At 37.5% G+C, this 19178-nt stretch overlaps 1 protein-coding gene across 1 annotated transcript in view; it reads right to left on the reverse strand.

The window, feature by feature from the left end:
* SNX9 (sorting nexin 9) overlaps positions 1-19178 on the reverse strand; it is a 114454-nt gene that overhangs the window by 28743 nt on the left and 66533 nt on the right. Inside the window, exons 5-10 of the mRNA XM_074309436.1 lie at positions 11291-11456; positions 9645-9801; positions 8427-8511; positions 7191-7316; positions 6981-7098; positions 2761-2891 (exon numbers count right to left, since the gene is read on the reverse strand). Coding sequence (XP_074165537.1) covers positions 2761-2891; positions 6981-7098; positions 7191-7316; positions 8427-8511; positions 9645-9801; positions 11291-11456 — 783 coding nt within the window. The remainder of the gene's footprint in view (positions 1-2760; positions 2892-6980; positions 7099-7190; positions 7317-8426; positions 8512-9644; positions 9802-11290; positions 11457-19178) is intronic.

Genomic DNA, 19178 nt, shown 5'->3' on the forward strand with positions numbered 1-19178 from the left:
GGCGATGCAGTGAACAGAGGCCTGGGCTGGAGTCGGGGAAGACCTCAGGTTACTTCCAACTCCAGACACTTATTAGCTGTTGATCCTGGGCAAGTCACTTGACTGCTGTCTGCCTCAGTTTCCATCTGTGACATGGAGACGAGAGCCCTGACAGCCAGAGTTGTGGGGAGAATAAAACGAGATCATGTTTGAGAAGTATCAGGCAAACCTCAGGGGGATGTATCGATACCAAGCTAGCAGCACTGACTATCCTTGGGCTCAGAACTGCTTCTGGTGCCCATCGAGTTCACGGACTGGCATGGAGACGCAGCGTACCTGGATCTCTGCATTGCCGGAGCAATCTCCTAAAGGCCGCAGATAAATGAGCCAATGCTAAGTGGGGGTGGGGAACACCTAGGACTCTGCTACAGGATGACTTTTAGTTCTAAAGCTGAGCAGCTGTGGCTTTTGTTCAGCCATTCCCAACTCGTGGTTACCCCTCTCGGGATTTTCTGGGCAGAGATACTAGACTGGTTCACCATTTCCTTTTGTGGCTTCTTTTACAGATGAGGAAACTGATGCAGACAGGCCTGAGTGATGTGCTTAGGGTTGCACAGCTGGCAAATAATTGGGGCCAGATTTAATCTCAGGAAGCTGACCACTGAGCCACCTCGCTGCCCAGCTTTGCAACTGGCATCTTGCTAAATTAGAAGATGACTGAGTAGAGATAGGCTGGAGAGGCCCTAGAGTGAACAAGAAATCCCCATGAATCTCAGAGGTGCTCAAAGCTGGACTAGGATCCTGAGCTCACTCTCCTGGGGGTTCAGGCTGAGATGGGACACGTGCTTTCCAGAGGCTGCAGAGAGGAGTACTGCATGGGGCAGCCTTGGAGAACACTTGTGCGTCTGCCATCCTGTGCACTGTGTGCAGGCTGAGACAGCTGCTAAGTTCTAACCTCTGGGCCTCTCAGGCAGTGGCAGAGAACCCCTGTACTCAAGTCCTGTTCCCAAGCCCAGCACCCCCTCCATGTAGCCAGGCTGCCCCTCCTCCTCATGGCCCTTTCCAGTTCTAAATATGATTCTACATGGTACAGCTGTAAAATCCTGAGATCAAGGTTTACAAGCCACACATCATCCCACTGCTTTAAGTACACCATTAAGATGTTCAATAGTAATCTTGCAGACAACACTCATAATATGTAAACACACACGAGTGTGAAGGATCCCATTGTCTTCTCATTTCCTCAAAGCATGCACACATACACAAACGATGAGAGAAGATGGTGTACTTAAGTTGGCTTCATAATTATTTATTGTAATCAAGTATTCACTTAACAAGAAATGCCATTTTAGGAAGTCTGTTGGAATACTGGGACCAAAATGGAATCAAGGAGGCTTTCTGCTACTGTAATTTCTGCAATTAAATTCTAAAAAGAACAAGATAACTTGAATCATTTTATAGGATATATGTATATATTTCATCCATTTTTTGTTGCTTATGATAAAACTCACACTTTTGTTCTTTGAAAGACTTATCGATACGTTTTTATTTGTATTCATCAATCCCACTTCCCACAATTCCCAACCTTGGAACCTACCTCTCCCTCCCGGTAAAGAGTTGAGCCAAAACAACTGGTAAAACTGCCTACTCCTGAAAACCTATAACATAAAGTTTTTGCCTAAGTTCTCTGGGATTCATATTGCTATCATAATTACTCAAGTGTACACCTTTTTTTTTTTTTTTTAAGTGGTTTTTAATTTTATACTATTGCATAGTAAATGCATAGTAACAGGTCTATTATTATTCTGGCTATGCTCCATTTATACTAATTTCATATTTCTCTGAATTTCTCATTTTTGTCATTTATTATTGCAAAATAATATTTCATTCCTGAATAGAATGGATGGTCTTACCACTTACTGTAAGGATGACCACCATTAAGTACTGCTATCTACCTTGTAGGTAAATCCTTCAAGTTTCCCTTATAGAAAATGAAATTCTTGAAAGCAAAGATTGTTTTGCTTTTCTATTTGCATTCTCTGAATTTTTTTTTTTAGAATATGCTTGGAAATGCAAGAAATATTTAAAAACAGATTTTTATTTGTTCATTCTATCATATACCACTTTAGCTATTCATTAGCTAGTGGGCAATCATTTTACTTCCAGTTTTTTACTACCAAAAGAAGCGTAAAAAGTATATTTTATTTGTAATAGGATCAAATTTAAAATCCATTACTATAAAGTTAAACTGAGTAATTAGTTACCAGTTCTGGTTGATAATTATATATATAGATCGATCTCTCTCTCTCTCTCTCTCACACACACACACACACGTGTTATTATCTACATATATGTTATAGGAATTATATATATGATCTCACTAGTTATTTAGAAAAGTAGAATGAAAGAGTAGAAAGAAGAGAAAAATGCTTTTGTCTTTGACTTGCTTGAGATAAATGATCATTAGTGAGATTACTAGGTCAAAAGGCATGAAAAAGGAAACACTTTTTTCTTTTTAAACAACTCCAAAACTGTTAAGAACCTGGCCTATTTTTAAAAACCCCAAGGAAGATACTAATCTTCCATTTCTGCTTTATGACAACTAATTCCTCCCTCCTGCTACAAGTTCTTGTGGATTTCCTTTTTTGTTTAAAAAGATGATCAGGAGGACAAGTTCCCAGGTTGCACTGAATAAAAACAAATATTAAAATTGTGGCTTTTTGGTTGCTGTTGAATTTGGCCATTCAGTATCTGAAAAGCTGTAAAGAAGTAATTTCCTACCTTTTCATCCCGGAAATTCAAGAATTGCTGGAAAACTTCGCTTTCAGAGATGACAGGATGACGACACATTCTAGTCATCCATGCCTGAAGTCTTTCCATTCGCATCTTTATAAACTCTTCTTCAAAACGACCTGCAAGAGTCACATTGGGATTAATCATGCACTTTTGCCCCAAGGTACTATCAGTTATTAGGAACTCCATTTATATAGCTGGTTAATAAAAAGCAAAAAATAATCTATAAGGAAAAAAAAAAACCCAACCCCCCTCACATGTGAACTACTAACTAAGGATTTAAAGTCCCCCCTGGGGGAAAAATGGGAAAGGCCCTTTTCTGTAGTTTTTTAAAATGGAAAGCATTTGCTAACACTAATGCATTCAGGAACACACATGCCAACTTGTAACTGACAGAATCAATAATCACAGTCAGAGTGCTATTTTCTTAAAGGACTTTCAAAACATTCAGCTAGCTAAAACTCAACTATAATCGAATCTAATGGAACACTTTGCTTGCCATAAACATTCTACCAGTTTCTGGATATATTTACTTTTACGGCAAGCAAGAAATGACTTCACACACAAACACACACTCTAAAAGAAGTAAAAAGAAATACAAGTTACAGAAATAGAAAACAAATTTGAAATTTGTAGAAAAAAATGCTGCATGATTTCATTTTCTATAAACAGAAGAATTATGCAAACACCATAAGAACCAATGCAGAAATGCACCATTTTTCTCCTTTTGTCTTTTAGAAATTTCTTTGAAAACTAAAGATGCCTAATTATGGAACAAATGCACTACTGGGAAATATTTCCTTAGAATTTGTGAATGAAGACACCAAAACAGAATGCTTAAAACAGATGACTTTTCACCAAAATACCAAGGGGATGATGAAATTTTTTGTGGTATCAAAAGGGGAAAAAAAAAAAAAAAGTGAAAATCAAGACATATTTTTTTTAAAAAAATCATTTAAACAGAAGACAGAAATCCACATAGAAGGGAAATATGTCTGCCACTACATTTTATACAACTGAATATTTATTATATGGCAGGAACTTAAATGGTTAATAGCAACTTCATCTCTAGATTATTACATATGCTGGGGCTTTGCTAGTAAATGACACAATGATTTTGGACAGTTCTGTGATATTTTCCTATCTGAGATATTGGCATTTCATGTATTCTTTACAATCTGATTTCCTCTTGAGCTGTTTCCTCAATGACAAAATGTTTTAAAACATTTTCCACAACACTTCTAGCAACACTTCCATAACATAACTTGTAGTAACATTGTTATAAAGCTCAAATGAGATAAGTAATGTAAAATGCTTTGTAAAAGGCCCTTTATATTTAGCCATTATTTATTCAAGTCACCATTTACCTATTAAAATTCTTTTTGAAAAAATCAACTGGAGGGAAAAAATAAGCAACGTTCATTTTTAGTCCAAATTCTTCAGTCTAAAGAATTTTTTTCCTCTTGCTGTCAAGCATAAGGAAAAACTGTTATGAATTTCTTGGACATTTTGAAATTAAAAAAAAAATTTCCCCCCAAGTGACATAAAATACTTTTATTAACCAACATTCTTGTCTCTAAAGAAACAAAAACAAAATGGCAGCTTTTAATTTTGCTTTGAAAATATAGCTCAAAGCATTTAAAAAAAAAAAAAAAAAAGGCACCTTAAGATTTCTTGATGTCAAGAGGGCTCCTTTTAAATGTTAAACGCTTTGAGATTCATGCCACCAGATTATGAGTTATACACTTAAATGCAACAATGTCTATGTACCTTCTCTTAGTAGCCTGTACAAAACATTTCATGACATCCTTCATCTCCTTGTGGAGGGAATCCAAAAAATAGTGCCGGGTCAGTGTAAACCTCACAAAAGCAAAACAAAACTGCTTAAATAACAGCAAGAGTATTTACCTTGCAGAGATATTTAAGGAAGAAATATTACTTTCTTTAAGGTTTTAAATAATCAACTTTGGAGTTCAACATGGAGTCATGTTGCATCAAGTTCCACATTAGGATAGAAAGCACTAAAGAAATAATCAATTTATCTAATCATTAGCAGAAGATTAATATCTTATTTTGTAACAAAAAATTGTCCTACTCACAACTCATTTTCCTGGAAGAGTATGTCTCAACTATGACATAGCTCTTTGTCCCATAGCATTTTAAAATAAGACTCTACAGAGTTCATCCTATTTTCAAAGAGTCTCATTTAATCATCTCATAAAACAAATGAACACTTGGCACAACCAAGGAACAAAAATGCTTTATTTATAATGTCTTATAAAAGAACTCAATCTCAAAACAAGCAAAAAATTAATTTACAATCAGTATCAGTTGAATTCTTCATGGATTCATTCTGAAATGTACAGAAATGCCACTTCATCATCTTTCTTGCCATCAATTGTGTGTTCAAGTATTTAAATGATAACAGCATTTTCATATAATAATGCTAGGGGGATTCGGGGCAGGAAGCTAACAGGGGTGGAGAGGGAAGAGAAAGTCACTTCCGGGCTTTTCAGTTTCCTCGGCATGTATCCCGGTCAGTGAATCAATGCCCATTTTTCTTTAGAGAGATGGACTCTTGCTTTCAAGTGGCATACTGCTGCCTGGCTGCCTGCTTTAAAAAAACCCCACAACTGAGTAACAGCATTAGGAGGGCTGGGATGAAGGAGCCCGCATTAGGAGGGCTGGGATGAAGGAGCCCACCCTGCTTTAAAAACATCATTCACTGTGCATGAAATAACTTCTATTTTAAGTAAATGATTCCTGATAAATCCAGAATTATATTAAAAAACTCACCCTATACATAAGTTAGCTCAGTAAATCTTTTTACTTGTGTGTATGTGAGATGGAGTTCTCCAGAACAATCAAAGGAATTCAAACAAATCTATGTATTAAAATGAAATCAACTTAAATATATAAAATGGTTAAAAAAAAAAGTTAAGGTGGGCTTTGTGTGTGAGATAAAGAATAAAAGTTTCAATTAAAAAATTAGACTGAAAAACTAAAATATGTTCTTCAAAGTGGGGCACAACTATTACTATTTTAGAGAGAGCCATTATTTTCTAAAAGTACAAAATTAAAGATACATAAATTTAAAAATTTAAAGAATACCTTTTTACAAAATTAAAGATACATAATTTAAAAATTTAAAGAATACCTTTTTGAGTTACTGAACTCCCTTTCAATCCCCGCCACTTCCCCTTCTCTTTTGTCGAGAGGATCTCATGTTGTGCACAGACCACGGCATGTAGATTTAAATCTAGCCTGTCAGTTAGTGCTTTGTAAGCACAGATGGGTCATCTGACTTCTCTAGAACTTAATTTCCTTATCCATAAAATGGACTAATAAATTATCGTCCTACCTCTCTATCTACCTTACCAGGCAATTAGAGAAAAGTGCTGTTAACCTTAAATCCCTTGGTAAATGTGAATTAATTTTATTATCTCCTTTTTTAAGGGTGATAGCAATAGGATCACATAATAAAAGCTACAGAACTGTAAAAACAACTTCATACACACATTAACATTAAGTCATCTGCTGGCCTCTGCATTTTTAAAGATATGTATATATTTTTGCTTCACTAAAACTCCTTTAAAGCATTTGAGAAAGATCAGAAGAGAATCTCTGAGCTTCCAGGAAGCTTTAAAATAAAACCAGTAATGATGATAGTAAGTTTCCCCTTAATAATTTCTTCCAAATCACAGATTCTGCTTCTCCAGATTGGAGGCTACTATAATTATGTTGTACTACTATATCACAATAGTAGGGAAAATTCAAATGATATCTCTATTTGGAATAACAATAACGATGATGATGATAACAGTAACAACACCAATAAAAACAATGATAACAGTTAAGATTTATATGATATTTGCTATATGTCAGTCAGTATGCTATTTTACAATTATCATTTTATTTTATCCTTACAATAACCTTGGAAGGGAGATGACATTATTATTCCCATTTTGCAGTTAAGTGGAGAGTCAAACAGAAGTCAGGTGACTTGTCTGGAGACTCCTGCTTCTGAGGCAGGATTCCTGACTTCCCTTTATTATGCACAACGGCACCAGTTAGCTGCTATGGGCATTCTGTGATTCACCTACTGTGCCTTTTTCAAAGCATCCAGGGATAAGGTTATACAGCAGCATCAATCCTCCTTTATCTAAGCCATTCTACAATTGCTGGGCTCAGATCTGCAACCCACTCACCTGTAACTTGCTTGTCTGGGAGAGAAGGGATTGGAATGGCTGACCCAAACTTAACCAGAAGACGCTCATAGAGCCAGTCAAAGTGCTTATACCTGTGGTTGACAGATCGATTAGTGTTCTGTAAAATAAGCAAAGAGAAAATAAAGAGTATTACTACGTATACAAAGAGTTGGAATGATGAACCTGCACACAGGCGTCTAAGGCACTTACAGTGGCTGTCAACTGATACTCGATGTAACTTTTCAGACCATACATCTTGGAGCCTTTCCTGGGATCTGCTACAACACAGTCAAAGGTGGAGGTGGGATAAACCCACATTGGACCATAATCTCCAACCTGCAGGCAAAATAAATAATTATTTTCATTACAGAAGCATAGAGATGCTACCTAGAATAGTCAGTCAATGATTAAAGATTTTCTTTTCAGGACAAGAAACTCTGTTCAAATAAAAAACTCATGGAGATGCGTACACATCTTGGGTCAGATTTTTTTTTCCATTACGTACCATACTCAATGTTTTATTTATAAATATAAATTCATTTTTACTCCAAATTCCACTTAAGTTTAATTTAAAAAGTTTTAAATTTTCTAAGTTTATCTTCATTAGTTGTGCAGAATCTCAAAACTTATCAAACGATTATGGGTACGAGTAATGAAGAATATTTTCTTTAACTTTTCCTCTTTCACCAAGATCTTGTGATATAGGATGAAATAGATGAAGGGTGTTCTCTAGCTTCATTTGCGGCTTGTGATTATTGTGATATGGGCTTCTGCAGTAATCATACCAATATAGGATAGGTGATCAGGGACAGCATAAATCACATTCCTGAAATATATTTATTTTGGGACACAAAGTTGAGATGTCTTGAGCTGGATGGCATTTTTATCTGTCATCATAATTTGTAGATGAAATTAATGGTTTTTTTGTGGGTTATGTAAACATTAAATGAAGCGCACAATCCTTCTCAAACTAATATCCTCGATGGTATCTTTAAATACTAGTTTTTTAATTTGTTCATTCCTTATCTTCATGTTACAGATGGCTTAATGGTAAAAAACCAGATTACTATTAGACAGTGGTATTGTGCTCTCATACTGCATGTTTATTTTTCTAGACTATAAACTCAAGCATAAAAATTAAGCTTATCAACCCATCTTAAAGGTTTAATAAAAAGGATTTTCCAAAGTGCTCTAGTTATGATACTCTTCTACTTACAAGATGTGTGTATATTACTTTAAAAGAAAAAAATTCTAAACAATACAGATGAAAGCACCAATAATCCTAATTATCTCTAGCATTCTTAAATTATTAAGGATGTCAGTTATTTAGAGTATGTACATCTTGGACCTTTCACAAAGGAAACATAATTCTCTCAATACTTAAGTTATTGTTAAAGCAAATTATTTAGGGGAAAAAAAACCATAAAATAATAAACAAAAACTTACAATGATGGAAATTTTCTCTTTGGGTTTTGCTAGCTGCTTTGCCAATAAGTACTGTTCCATTCCAGGTTTTGCAAATCCAGGAAATCTAATCACAGAAATAAATGCTATTGAGTTCCCCGATCTCTCCTTATAAGAATTTAAATCCTCCCATTCCTGTTTGCTTTTTTAGAAACATTTTTCACCTTGTTCTGTCTTTCAAATGCACGCACTAGAAACAGTGGTAAGTGAAACCTCGTCTAATCAGATTGCTCACTGGCCAATTAGTCATTTAATCAAGCTGCAGCTACTAAGAAAATGGTTTCATTCCAGAGGGTGCTATATTTGCAGGGACACTGTTTATCTTAAATCTATACAATTCTATAATCCAGTAAAGGACAATAGGACAACTTGGAAAATTTTATTCAGGTTACATGATAGAACTTCTAGAAGTTTTGAATTGGTCTCATGGAAGTGTAATAGGAAATGAGAGCGATCATTTTATTTATACAAGCATTCAAGGATTCATACCTTTCAACAAGTGTTCTTAAAACTGACATTTGGAAATGGTATGGAGTATAATTAAGATACTCCAAAGATAATGCCATTATTCAAAATATCTTTGGAAAGCCTCTTCTTTGGAACTGTCCGCTTCAGAAGCAACCACAAAAGAAATCAGTCTCCTTCCCTGATATTTTCATTTTTGACCAAAGGAGTATCATTTAGCTCTGTTACCCACTTTACCGACCCACCCTTCTCTAAGTGACATTTGGCTGCTTCCATAAGTCAAATTTGCCTTCAGTTGTTTTGCCTCCATTGAGCAAGTCTTGCTGATGATTTACTTTTAAAAATGTCGGTAAAATGGAAGAAAACAAAAGAGGAATTGAGCCTGATGCGCTATGTAGTTTCTTCATCTGACATCATGAGGAAAAGCTTGATATATCTCTTAATATTCTAGTGATTCGGTAAGACTCAGCCTGAAGGGACCCTACAGTCCCTAATTTCCTTGCTCTCCCGAGAAGGAGATGGAATTCAGAGGGTAACCGGCTCTCCTGGGTTACTCAGCTAATATGTGAGGGAGAATTCAAACCTGGCTCTTTCTGACTGCAGACGCAGTGCTCTGTACACCAGGCTGCCTCTCTAACAGCATGCCCTACAAAGTGAAGGCTGACACACTGTTAGAGGCTAAAAACTTCCAAGCTAACATTCAACAGGGAAAGAGTGAAGATTTTTTAACTTTACTTGTTAAGGGGAATCTTCATGGAAGCCCCACCAGCCCTAGCATTGCCTCGATGGGCCCCTCCGGCCTCAGAAGTCTCAACGTCCTTGAAGTAAGTAGGAGGTGACGATTTGGGGTCGTCCCAGTCTTCGTCCCAGTCATCATCATCCCCGGCAGCAGCTGCAGAAACAAAAGAGAAAGGAAAGAGATCATCCTCCCCCCTGTCCAGGGCCAGGGCCAAGAACCACTACAAGGAAATGGAGCACCAGAATGCTGAGAAAGGGTCAGATCTTTCCAAGCTCGTGGTCTCACTGCAGCCTGGCTCTCTCCTTCCTTGGCTCCTAGAGGCTGTGGTGTCAGCACCAGGGATGGGACCTGACCCAAGGCCTCCCAGTCTGGTCTCAAGCCCCTGTGCCCACAAACCACAACGTTCAACTTAGCTTGATGCTACTCATGAATCCCTGCATGGAGGGCTGGGCCCAGAGAAGGTCAGAGTACCTGTGCTCTGCTCAGTCGGGTGTCTTCTTCTAGAGGAGGGAGCCTGAGGGGAGACCTGCGACCACCACTGACTGAAGAGACTTGGGATAATGAGCCAAGGTAGGGAGGTCACATAGGTTTTAGAGGTGTCGGCTCCTCCCTGTATCAAATGGGGATGATGGAAGCTCCCTCTCAGGGCTGCCATCAGGGTTTCATGAGACAGGGTTTGTAAAGGGCTGAGCAGAGCCAGGCTCCCAGCAGGTGCTATCCAAGTTCTGGTTCTGTGGCCCTACCCCAGGCTGTTGAGGTAAGGGCCCCTGCTCACAGGCCTGGTGTGACTCTGGGGAAGTTAGCCCGGAGCATCAAAGCTTGTGGGGTCAGTGAGGTCCAAAGCTCTCAGGGAGGGCGTGAACAAGAGCTTTTTCTGTCCTTGACTAGCAAGGGGCCTCTCAGGCAGGCTGAGGAGGGGAGATCCCGGCCCTTATGGAGGTTTACTCAGTGACTTCTGCTGCTAAGAGTTCTAGGGAACCGGCAGTTGTGGCCACAGCCCCCTCTCTAATGTCAGAGTTCGGTCTCTGCCCTGACCCAGCCAGTCTGGGAGGCTGGGCAGGGGTGGGTAGGGGTGGGATGGGTCTAAGCCCTCTGCCTTTCTACAAGGAAACTAAGATTTAGAGACGCAAAGGCAGAAGAACCCAGCAGAGAACTCTCCCAGAGTACGAGTTTCCACAGCCACCAGCCTGGATTTTGTGGCCTTCTCATCCACAGCGTTTCTGCTTTAAGGCTGCCTGCATGTGTACCCAAGACCCAAGCACATCTGCTTAGGGCCAGTTTTCAGTTCCCTCTGCTAAGCCAGGCACAAAGCACGCCAAGCCAGAGCCAAGGAGGGACAAGCCACAAACGCGCCTGAGCCCATTTTTGCTGCGGTCCTAGTGTGAGTGCTGGGCCCAAATCAGCAGTAAAGGAGAGGCGACATTCTCGGGTGTCACAAGAGAGAGGAGCCCTTTGAGGATAACTGACGTTTATCTATCTGCACTTTGAAAAGAATGTCAACCACCAACATCTGGTGAAAGCAGAACAAAAAAATGGCTTATAGACCCAGTAAAATAATCACAAGTGACAGTTTCACATTCATAAACATTTCTGTGTAACGTGAATGACAGGTTCCTTTAAGGCTCAGAGAGCCTTCTCTCACCTGGTCCGTGGTAGGCCTGTGGATGACCAAAGGCGGCATCCCAGTTGTTGGAAGTGTTTTTCTGAGCGGAGGCACCTTCTGGTTTAGTTCCCCAGCCATCTGTGCTTTCCCAGTTCCCAGATTTACCAGCATTCCAGTTTGACCAAGCGTCATTAGCACTATTCACCTACATTGTAAAGGGGAAGGAAAGAAAAGGAATGTTTACGACTCCAGGTGGAAAACTCTGAAGACCAAAATGTAGCAGGTATGGCATTTGAACACACAAAGTGGGAGTGAAAAAATCATAAAGACATTAACTTTTAATTTAAAAAGAGAAGGCTAAAAAAAAAAAATTCTGGCTGGAGCTGATGTCTAACCCACTCAAGGTTGCTGGGATTACTCTTTTGTATTTCAATCATATAGAAATGGAGAACTAATATCAGATTTCTATTTTTTAAATGATAAAAATTTACATTTGAATGTATGGTTTTACACTAAATGTATTCAGGTGGACATTTAAAAAATAGCAAACCTGATGCCTATGTTTTTCTTTTCTTAAGGACAAAATTTTACATTTGAATATACAATTTTACTTCAATATTTTTAGGTATGCTTCAACCCCACCCCCTTCTCCCAAAGCAATCCTAACTACCTTTTAACAAAATCTCCAGTGGTTTTATTGTAAATTAAATATTAATAATAGAAAGACATCATTCACATGAGCTCAGGGGGAGATACTTATCTGATAATAGGTTTCCAAAAATTGGCTAAGCATTTAACAGCAGAGATATGAAGCTAAAGGTCTAACAAACCATGGCTCATTTAGGAGTGGAGCAAGCTATACTTAAATAAAGAAACAAAGCCCCCAGGTTTGGTAAAACTGAATAAAATCCACTCTGGGAACCACCAAATGTCCCCAATGTTTGCTGAAACCCTCTCCTTTCAATGCTCAGAATAAGTGCTATCTTCCCTCCTTGAAGCTATTCTTGATTCCTCTTAAGATGTCTCACTTTCATCCAAATAATAGATCTCCTTTCTTTCCTCCTGAGAGCTCTCAAAGGACTTTACACCTCTCCCAATAAGCTTATTACTTTCTATAACAATAAGTGAAGGAGGGGCAGCTAGGTGGCGCAGTGAATAGAGCACCAGTTCTGAATTCAGGAGGACCCCAGTTCAAATCTGATCTCAGACACTTAACACTTCCTAGCTGTGTGACCCTGGGCAAGTCACTTAACTCCAGCCTCGGGGGGGGGGGGGGGGGGCAATAAGTGAAGGAAAGGAAAAATTAGCTAGTAGTGGTATCAAGGAACAATCTGGTAAAAATTAACCCTGATATATCCCCTGAACTAATCTAATTCTTGGGGGTAGAAGTAGGAAAAGAAGGGGAAAGCCAGGAAATACTCTAACAAGGATATAAATATATCTTCAGCAGGATGCTCTACCTTCCAGAATCATTCCTTTTAATCACTTACAACCATATATTGTTAGTCAGTTATCATGTGTCTATGTCATCACAAATGGACTAAGATCCCTGGGGAGGAACAACCCCTTTCTCTTTGTGTTCTCGTCTGCATCTAGAAAAGCTTAGTCTTTCTCTCTGTGAGGGCACTCAAACTAATACAGATAGTTTTTGACTTACATTTATTTAAATTTATAGTAGTTCATACTGGTCATTAAGGTTGTAGCAATGACATTTGTGTTATTAGTTATGGCACTTAAAGGAAGCAGTAAGTACATTGTTGGGCTACTTCCTGGCCATTAAGATACCATTTTCTCCTCAACTCAGGGCCTTGGAACTCCCCCTGCCTAACTCACCCCTTTCCTAGAGGCCTTTGGCTGTTGACTTATTTACCCACTTTGGCTCCTTCCCTTTTCTACATGACCTGTTTCCTAGAGACACCAAAAAAATTTAATTTAAATGTTATGTAATTATTCTATTGCATTATTTGATTGATATATACTTCAATTTTTATTATATAATAGGATTCAATGTATAATGTACTGAGATATATCAAGAATAGAAGATGCCCAGGTGCAAACGTTATCTCTGATATATGCCTACTACCAAGGCATTTAGCCCTTGTGAACTTGAGGCAGAACTCAAAATAAAGATTACAAGGTTTGGGTTCTATACTGGTCAGGATGAACCAAGGATCTTTGGTTAATAGATAAATAAATACAGTAGCTGCTGTCACTACAAAAAAACAAAAACAAAAACAAACAAACAAACAAACAAAAAAAACACAAAACATATGTTGAAAGGACCATAACCCTTTCTTGGTTTCCATTTACAGTGACTGTGGTCACATGAAAAGGAAGGATCAGAAGCTTTCAAGGACTGGCAAAAGGTCTTGATTAGGGTGTTAAAACTGTCCCAGATGCAGGCTCTATTGGTCACCACAGAAAAGTAATCCTAAATTTAGCATTATTGCTGTATTTCCAACTTTTTGCAACCACCCATTTGGATTTTCTTGGCAAAGATAACACAGTAATTTGCCATTTTCTTCTTCAGCTCATTTTACAGATGAGAAAACTGAAGCAAAGTGTTGTTAAGTAACTTGCAGAGGGTAAAAGATAGCTTATATTGTCTGAGGTCAGATTTGAACTCATGAAGATGAGACTCCCAATTCCAAGCTCTAATCATTGTGCCATCTGGCTACCCTGCCTCTATCGAATGTGAATCCTATTAATCCTTAAAAAAGAAAAAGAAAAATTCCAGAGGATTTTATTATGACCATTTGGAACAGAAACATGAAACACAATTCTCTTCTTAGAGCTAGTTTTGGAATGTGAAGATGGAGGTTCAAGTCTTCTCATTTAACAAAGGTTTAGACCAAATAATCTCTGAGGTTTTTAGTTTTAGTTTTAAATTGGGGAGGGGGAGAGGAAGAGAAAGGAAAAGAAGAGGGGTCTCAGAAATTGTAAAGGTATATTAAAAAAAAAGAGCATCAATGAACCTTTTTTTAAAAAAAGGCAATAAGCAATCAATTTCCCCCCCCCAACCCCTTTTCTTCCTAAGAATCTAGCTGAGAAGACAATGTGAGGCTTTAAAAATCCTAATTTAGTAACTACATGGTTGACTGTTCTTGTGTGTCTATGAGCTATGTAAAAGTTAATCAATGAAACCAAATTACTAAGAATGTCACCCAAAGGGCAATGAACACATGTGCTCACACATATATCCATTTAGCATAGAATGGATTATATTTATTGATAAAAGTCTACCATCTGCCATAGGCAATGACTGTAGCCAATCTTTGTACCATTAGTAAAGATTTGATCTAAGTCTGGATATATCAGCTTTGTGTTTATTCTTGAGAAAATGACTTTAATAATTCACATCTTAGTTTCTTGAACCCAAAGAACTGGGCAAGATTGTAACTAACACATTTGAAAAGGGCTTTTCAACTAATTAGCCACTGTAAAACATTTTAAAATGTTAATTGCAATAGAACAATGATTGCATTTCCATCGTATTTATAAAGGACAACTGGGGCTCCTTTCTTTTAGATAATGTAACATTTATAGATCCAGCTTCTCTAGATCTGTACACAAATAGTAGCTTATTTCAAATTTGCTGACTCCAAATTCATTTAAAGTAGACTCCTATTAAAATTCCCATTAGCCTTTTCCTTTTGAACATAAAAGTGGTAGATTAATATTCTTGCTACATTATCTTGAAGTGACTTTTGACACAAAATCTTTGTTTTTTAATTTTTGAGGCCTCTTAATGAGCAATTATCTACTTTAAACAGCTTCCATTCATAATGAGTTACTTATGAATGATCCCCAGAGTAGAAGGAATGTGTTAGTAATGAACAGTCTTCTTTCCCACATCTAGTTTAATAATTCACAAATCCACTCAAAACCGTGGTGGTGGCAAGAGGTTAGAAAAGAAAATATTCCCAACAGAAAAATGGTTTTCTTTAATAAATTCATCCAAAGATAATACTCCTATTGACATCTCCTAATTGTTAATTCCACAACATTATATGTATTACTTAGAACATTATATTTTGTAGTCAAACCCCAGATGCTGAGAATTTCATGATGAATGACTCCTTTATGTGGGAAGTAAAGGTTTTCCTTTTGCTAGAGGACAAGGATACTTGACAGTGTATGCATCTTGTAGCTGAATAAAGATTTGCCAAGTGAATGAATCATTGAGTTAGTTCTGTAAACTTGGGCAAGAAATTTAACTTCTCTGGCTATTGGATCCTTATAGTATCCTTGTTTATTTAGACAAATGGAATGGAACTAGATGCCCTTACAGCTCTACCATTTGTTTCCATGAAAACAGATACTTAGACAGTCCCAGACAACATCATAGTGAAGTTTAGAAAACTCACATGAAAACTTCTTGCTAGTTTATACATAGGGATGTTATTAGCAAGTCCAGTCCACCTTCCCTTCCAACTCAATAGGAGGATAACCTCTTGTACACAGAAAGCTTTCAAAGGGGATTTTGAAAGTGAACTGTAATGAATCATTGAACATTAAAGATGTTAGGACCTTAGAGGTATAATCTCTTTATCTGTAACATGAGAGAATTGGATTAAGAGATCTAAAGAGGCTAAACAACTTGCTCAAAGTCATAGAGCCAGTTAATGCAGAGCTGGGCCTCTAAACTCAGGGAGCTTTTGACTCCAACCCCAGTGTTTCAGTGGACTAGAGATGATCTATTTAGGCCAGTTTCTCCTTTTGCCTGAACTAGTTTTTACAGTAAAAACAGAGAAAGTGTCTTTATTATTAATCTCTGTAACCCCATAGCACTTATCCTGGGCCATCTTATACAGACAGGAAATGGCAAGACAGGAAAATGAAAACAGAAGGAAAGGAAAAGAAAAGGAAACAAAAGGAAGAGAAGGAAAGGTAAGTTGGTATGAAATTAGAACATCAACTATGTTATCTTTTTTTTTTAAATTAGTCTTATCTCATTAAAAAATCCTAACAGTTCTAATACTAGGCAAGAGAGGTCCTTTAATAAAAAATTCTGATATTTTAACTTGGAAGAAAATGTTACAGCTGATTCAATTTCAAGGAACCCTACTTCCTGGCCTCTCAGATTTTCGTTGTTAGAAACATCACATTAGGCTTATAAAATTTTGTTCTCATTCCCTTTTACTTCATGAGGAAACATCCTAACTAAATAACTAATCTCTAGAAGAACTAACTTAATTCTACATCTTAAGAAATATATTTTTAATTGAGAGATGAAACATCAAAATCTGCTTGCATACCCAAGTTTTTAAGCCTCCCTTCCCATGATTTTTATAAGGAAGGGAGAAAACTCGATGAAGGGAGAAAAATAAAATTAGTCTATTTTATGATTCCTGGAATGTTAATTTTACTTGTCCTGTTAGAATGACCAAGAAATAGTTGGAAGGGCTATGAGATGATGGTCATCAGAGCTGTAAGGAAGAAAGACACAATGTGTGGGAGGAGGTCAAGATGAGGGCTGTGTGTGTGTAAGAGAGATCAGTTATCAAAACATAGAATACAATTTTAAAATGATAACTTTAAAATGCTATAAAATTTTCAAATGACACTTTAACTTTTAATAGCATTTTTTCAGCAAGGAAACTAGTTTGCAAGAATAATGACAAACTGGTAGATGCTACCAGAGGTTGATTCCTCCCTGTATTTCTTCGCTAGAAATAAATAAATATAAACGTAAGAAATAAATGCCCTGCCCCAATATCTGTGATCCTCCCAGTAATGCATTGTAGTGTGTGATGGTCTCTTTTCCCACATAGTCCAAAGGAGCTCCACTACCCACCTCAATTTAAGCTAGTGCCTGAGACTGGATTTGAACTCACAGAAGTAAGTTTTTCTGATTCCAGGCCGGCACTCTATCCATTCTCTATCCAGCTGCCCTGTGAAAGACATGGGAGTTGCAGCAATAGCGCTGGATTAATCCAAAGAGAAGATAGAGGGGCAACAGAGGAGGAAGAAGCAGAATTAAGAAAAAGACCTTAATTTATTCTTCTCTTGAGAGAGGGCCACCCCTGCCAGGTGACAGGAGGTCTGGTTCTTCTAATAAGAGAGCAAGAAGAACTCCTGCAAGGATTAGGGAGCTAAATGGTGTGGTGGGAAGAAAATGGAACTTGGAGACACAGGACCCGAGTTCAAATCTCTGCTCAGCCACTTGATCCTTTCACGATCTTGGGGCAAAAGTCTCTTCATTCCTGGGCCATCTCACTTTGAAATGTTCTAAAAACAACATTCAGCCCACGTATTTTCTCCATTTCATGAACTTTGGCTTAGTTCATTCCCCTTCCAGATATGTCTTCTCTATTTGACTATAGTATATTTGAGATTTACTATTAGAAGTCGTTAAAAGTTGAATCCTTAAGGCACAGGAATCATTTTTTTGAGTGAATTCTCCTTTTGATGAACACACCAATTTTAATAACTGTCTGTGGGCAACCATTCCTGATTATGATCAATATATGTTTGAGTTTCTTATGCTTAATATATTGACATGACTGTGAGAGTTGTTGGTTTCAATCTGAAGACACTACTGCCAAATCTAAGAGATCCCCAGCTGAGAATACTTTTACACAATGTGTCCTCTTTCCCTTCCCTAAGTATGTTTCCATGAGGCCATACTCAAACTACATGAAGAAAAAAAAAAAAACTTTTATGATATTCTGCATCCTCTCTTTCTACATGTCATAAATAGCAATGCTTAAGTACTTTCCAAGGAGAGTCACTTTATTTTGGGAAAGCTGTCTGTTAAACTATAGCTTTCCCTTGCATTGAAGATGTTCTTTTACCTCATTTATAGAAGAAGGAGAAGGAGTAGAAGATGAAGGTGGCGACTGGTTGAGGCTTTCGATGTAGCCAATCTGAGCCAAAATATCCCCCTTAAAATAAAAATTGCTCTGTGAATAAAAATTAAAAGCACACCATCGCTTTTTAGCAGGAAAGAGCAAGGTCATGGCAGAAAGAGCCACAGGGGCTGATTCCAGCATGCGTTTGTCCACAAACATGCAAGAAAACCCAGCTTATTTCCAAGGTACCGGCACAATGTTATTTTTCAAAATCTATAGTGCCACACCACAATGCAATTACAGAAACCTCTAAAACACAGTAAGTAGTGGAAGAAAACCAATTTCATGCAAGTGAAACAAACAATTCTGAAGGAAGAAATTAAGCCAGACTGAGAAAGCATCAGATTTGGAACTTCTGGTCTATGAGATGAGACAAAACTTCAGCACAGCAGGTGTACCTTGCTCTACATGGACTTTAAACTTGATGTACAGAAATAAAGATTCCCTTTAAAAATGGGGCACAATTCACTGTTTTACTTTAAAGAATTATCATGTGAAAAATAGCAAGGCCCTCTAAAACATTTATGGTACATTTTATTTAATTAACTGAAGCAACTCTAATCTGATTTCTTCAAACAAATAGCTAGTACAAAAAAGATTTGACTAACAGGTAAAAGGTAGGTAACCACATTGATGACAACAATTTCCTAAAGTTTATAAAAAGTGAAACCAGTCACTATAGCAAGTAGCCTAGAAGCTGCCTCAGACAGCAGATATTAGATCTCCTTTCCAAGTGGAAAGATTGCAAAAGCAATGCTGGATTACAGCACAATTTCATTTGTCAACTCTTTCCCAGGGAGATGCTACAGGATTATGAGTAAGAAGCAGTGGAGGGAAGTGGTAGAATAGGGTGCTGAATTTGGATTTGCAGACTCGGGTTCAAATTTTGGCTCTGCTGTTTACTAAGAGTATGAATTTACACATGCTATGTTCATTTCTTTTTTGTTTTTTTTTTTTTTTCCTCTCCCCCATGGGTTTTGCCTTTCGCTTTGATTTTTCTTTCTCAACGTAATTCATAAAATAATGTACATTAAAAATAAAGATTAAAGCAAAAGTATGAATTTAAGCAAGTT

This window comes from Sminthopsis crassicaudata, chromosome 4, assembly GCF_048593235.1.
Source record: "Sminthopsis crassicaudata isolate SCR6 chromosome 4, ASM4859323v1, whole genome shotgun sequence".
Classification (NCBI taxonomy): domain Eukaryota; kingdom Metazoa; phylum Chordata; class Mammalia; order Dasyuromorphia; family Dasyuridae; genus Sminthopsis; species Sminthopsis crassicaudata.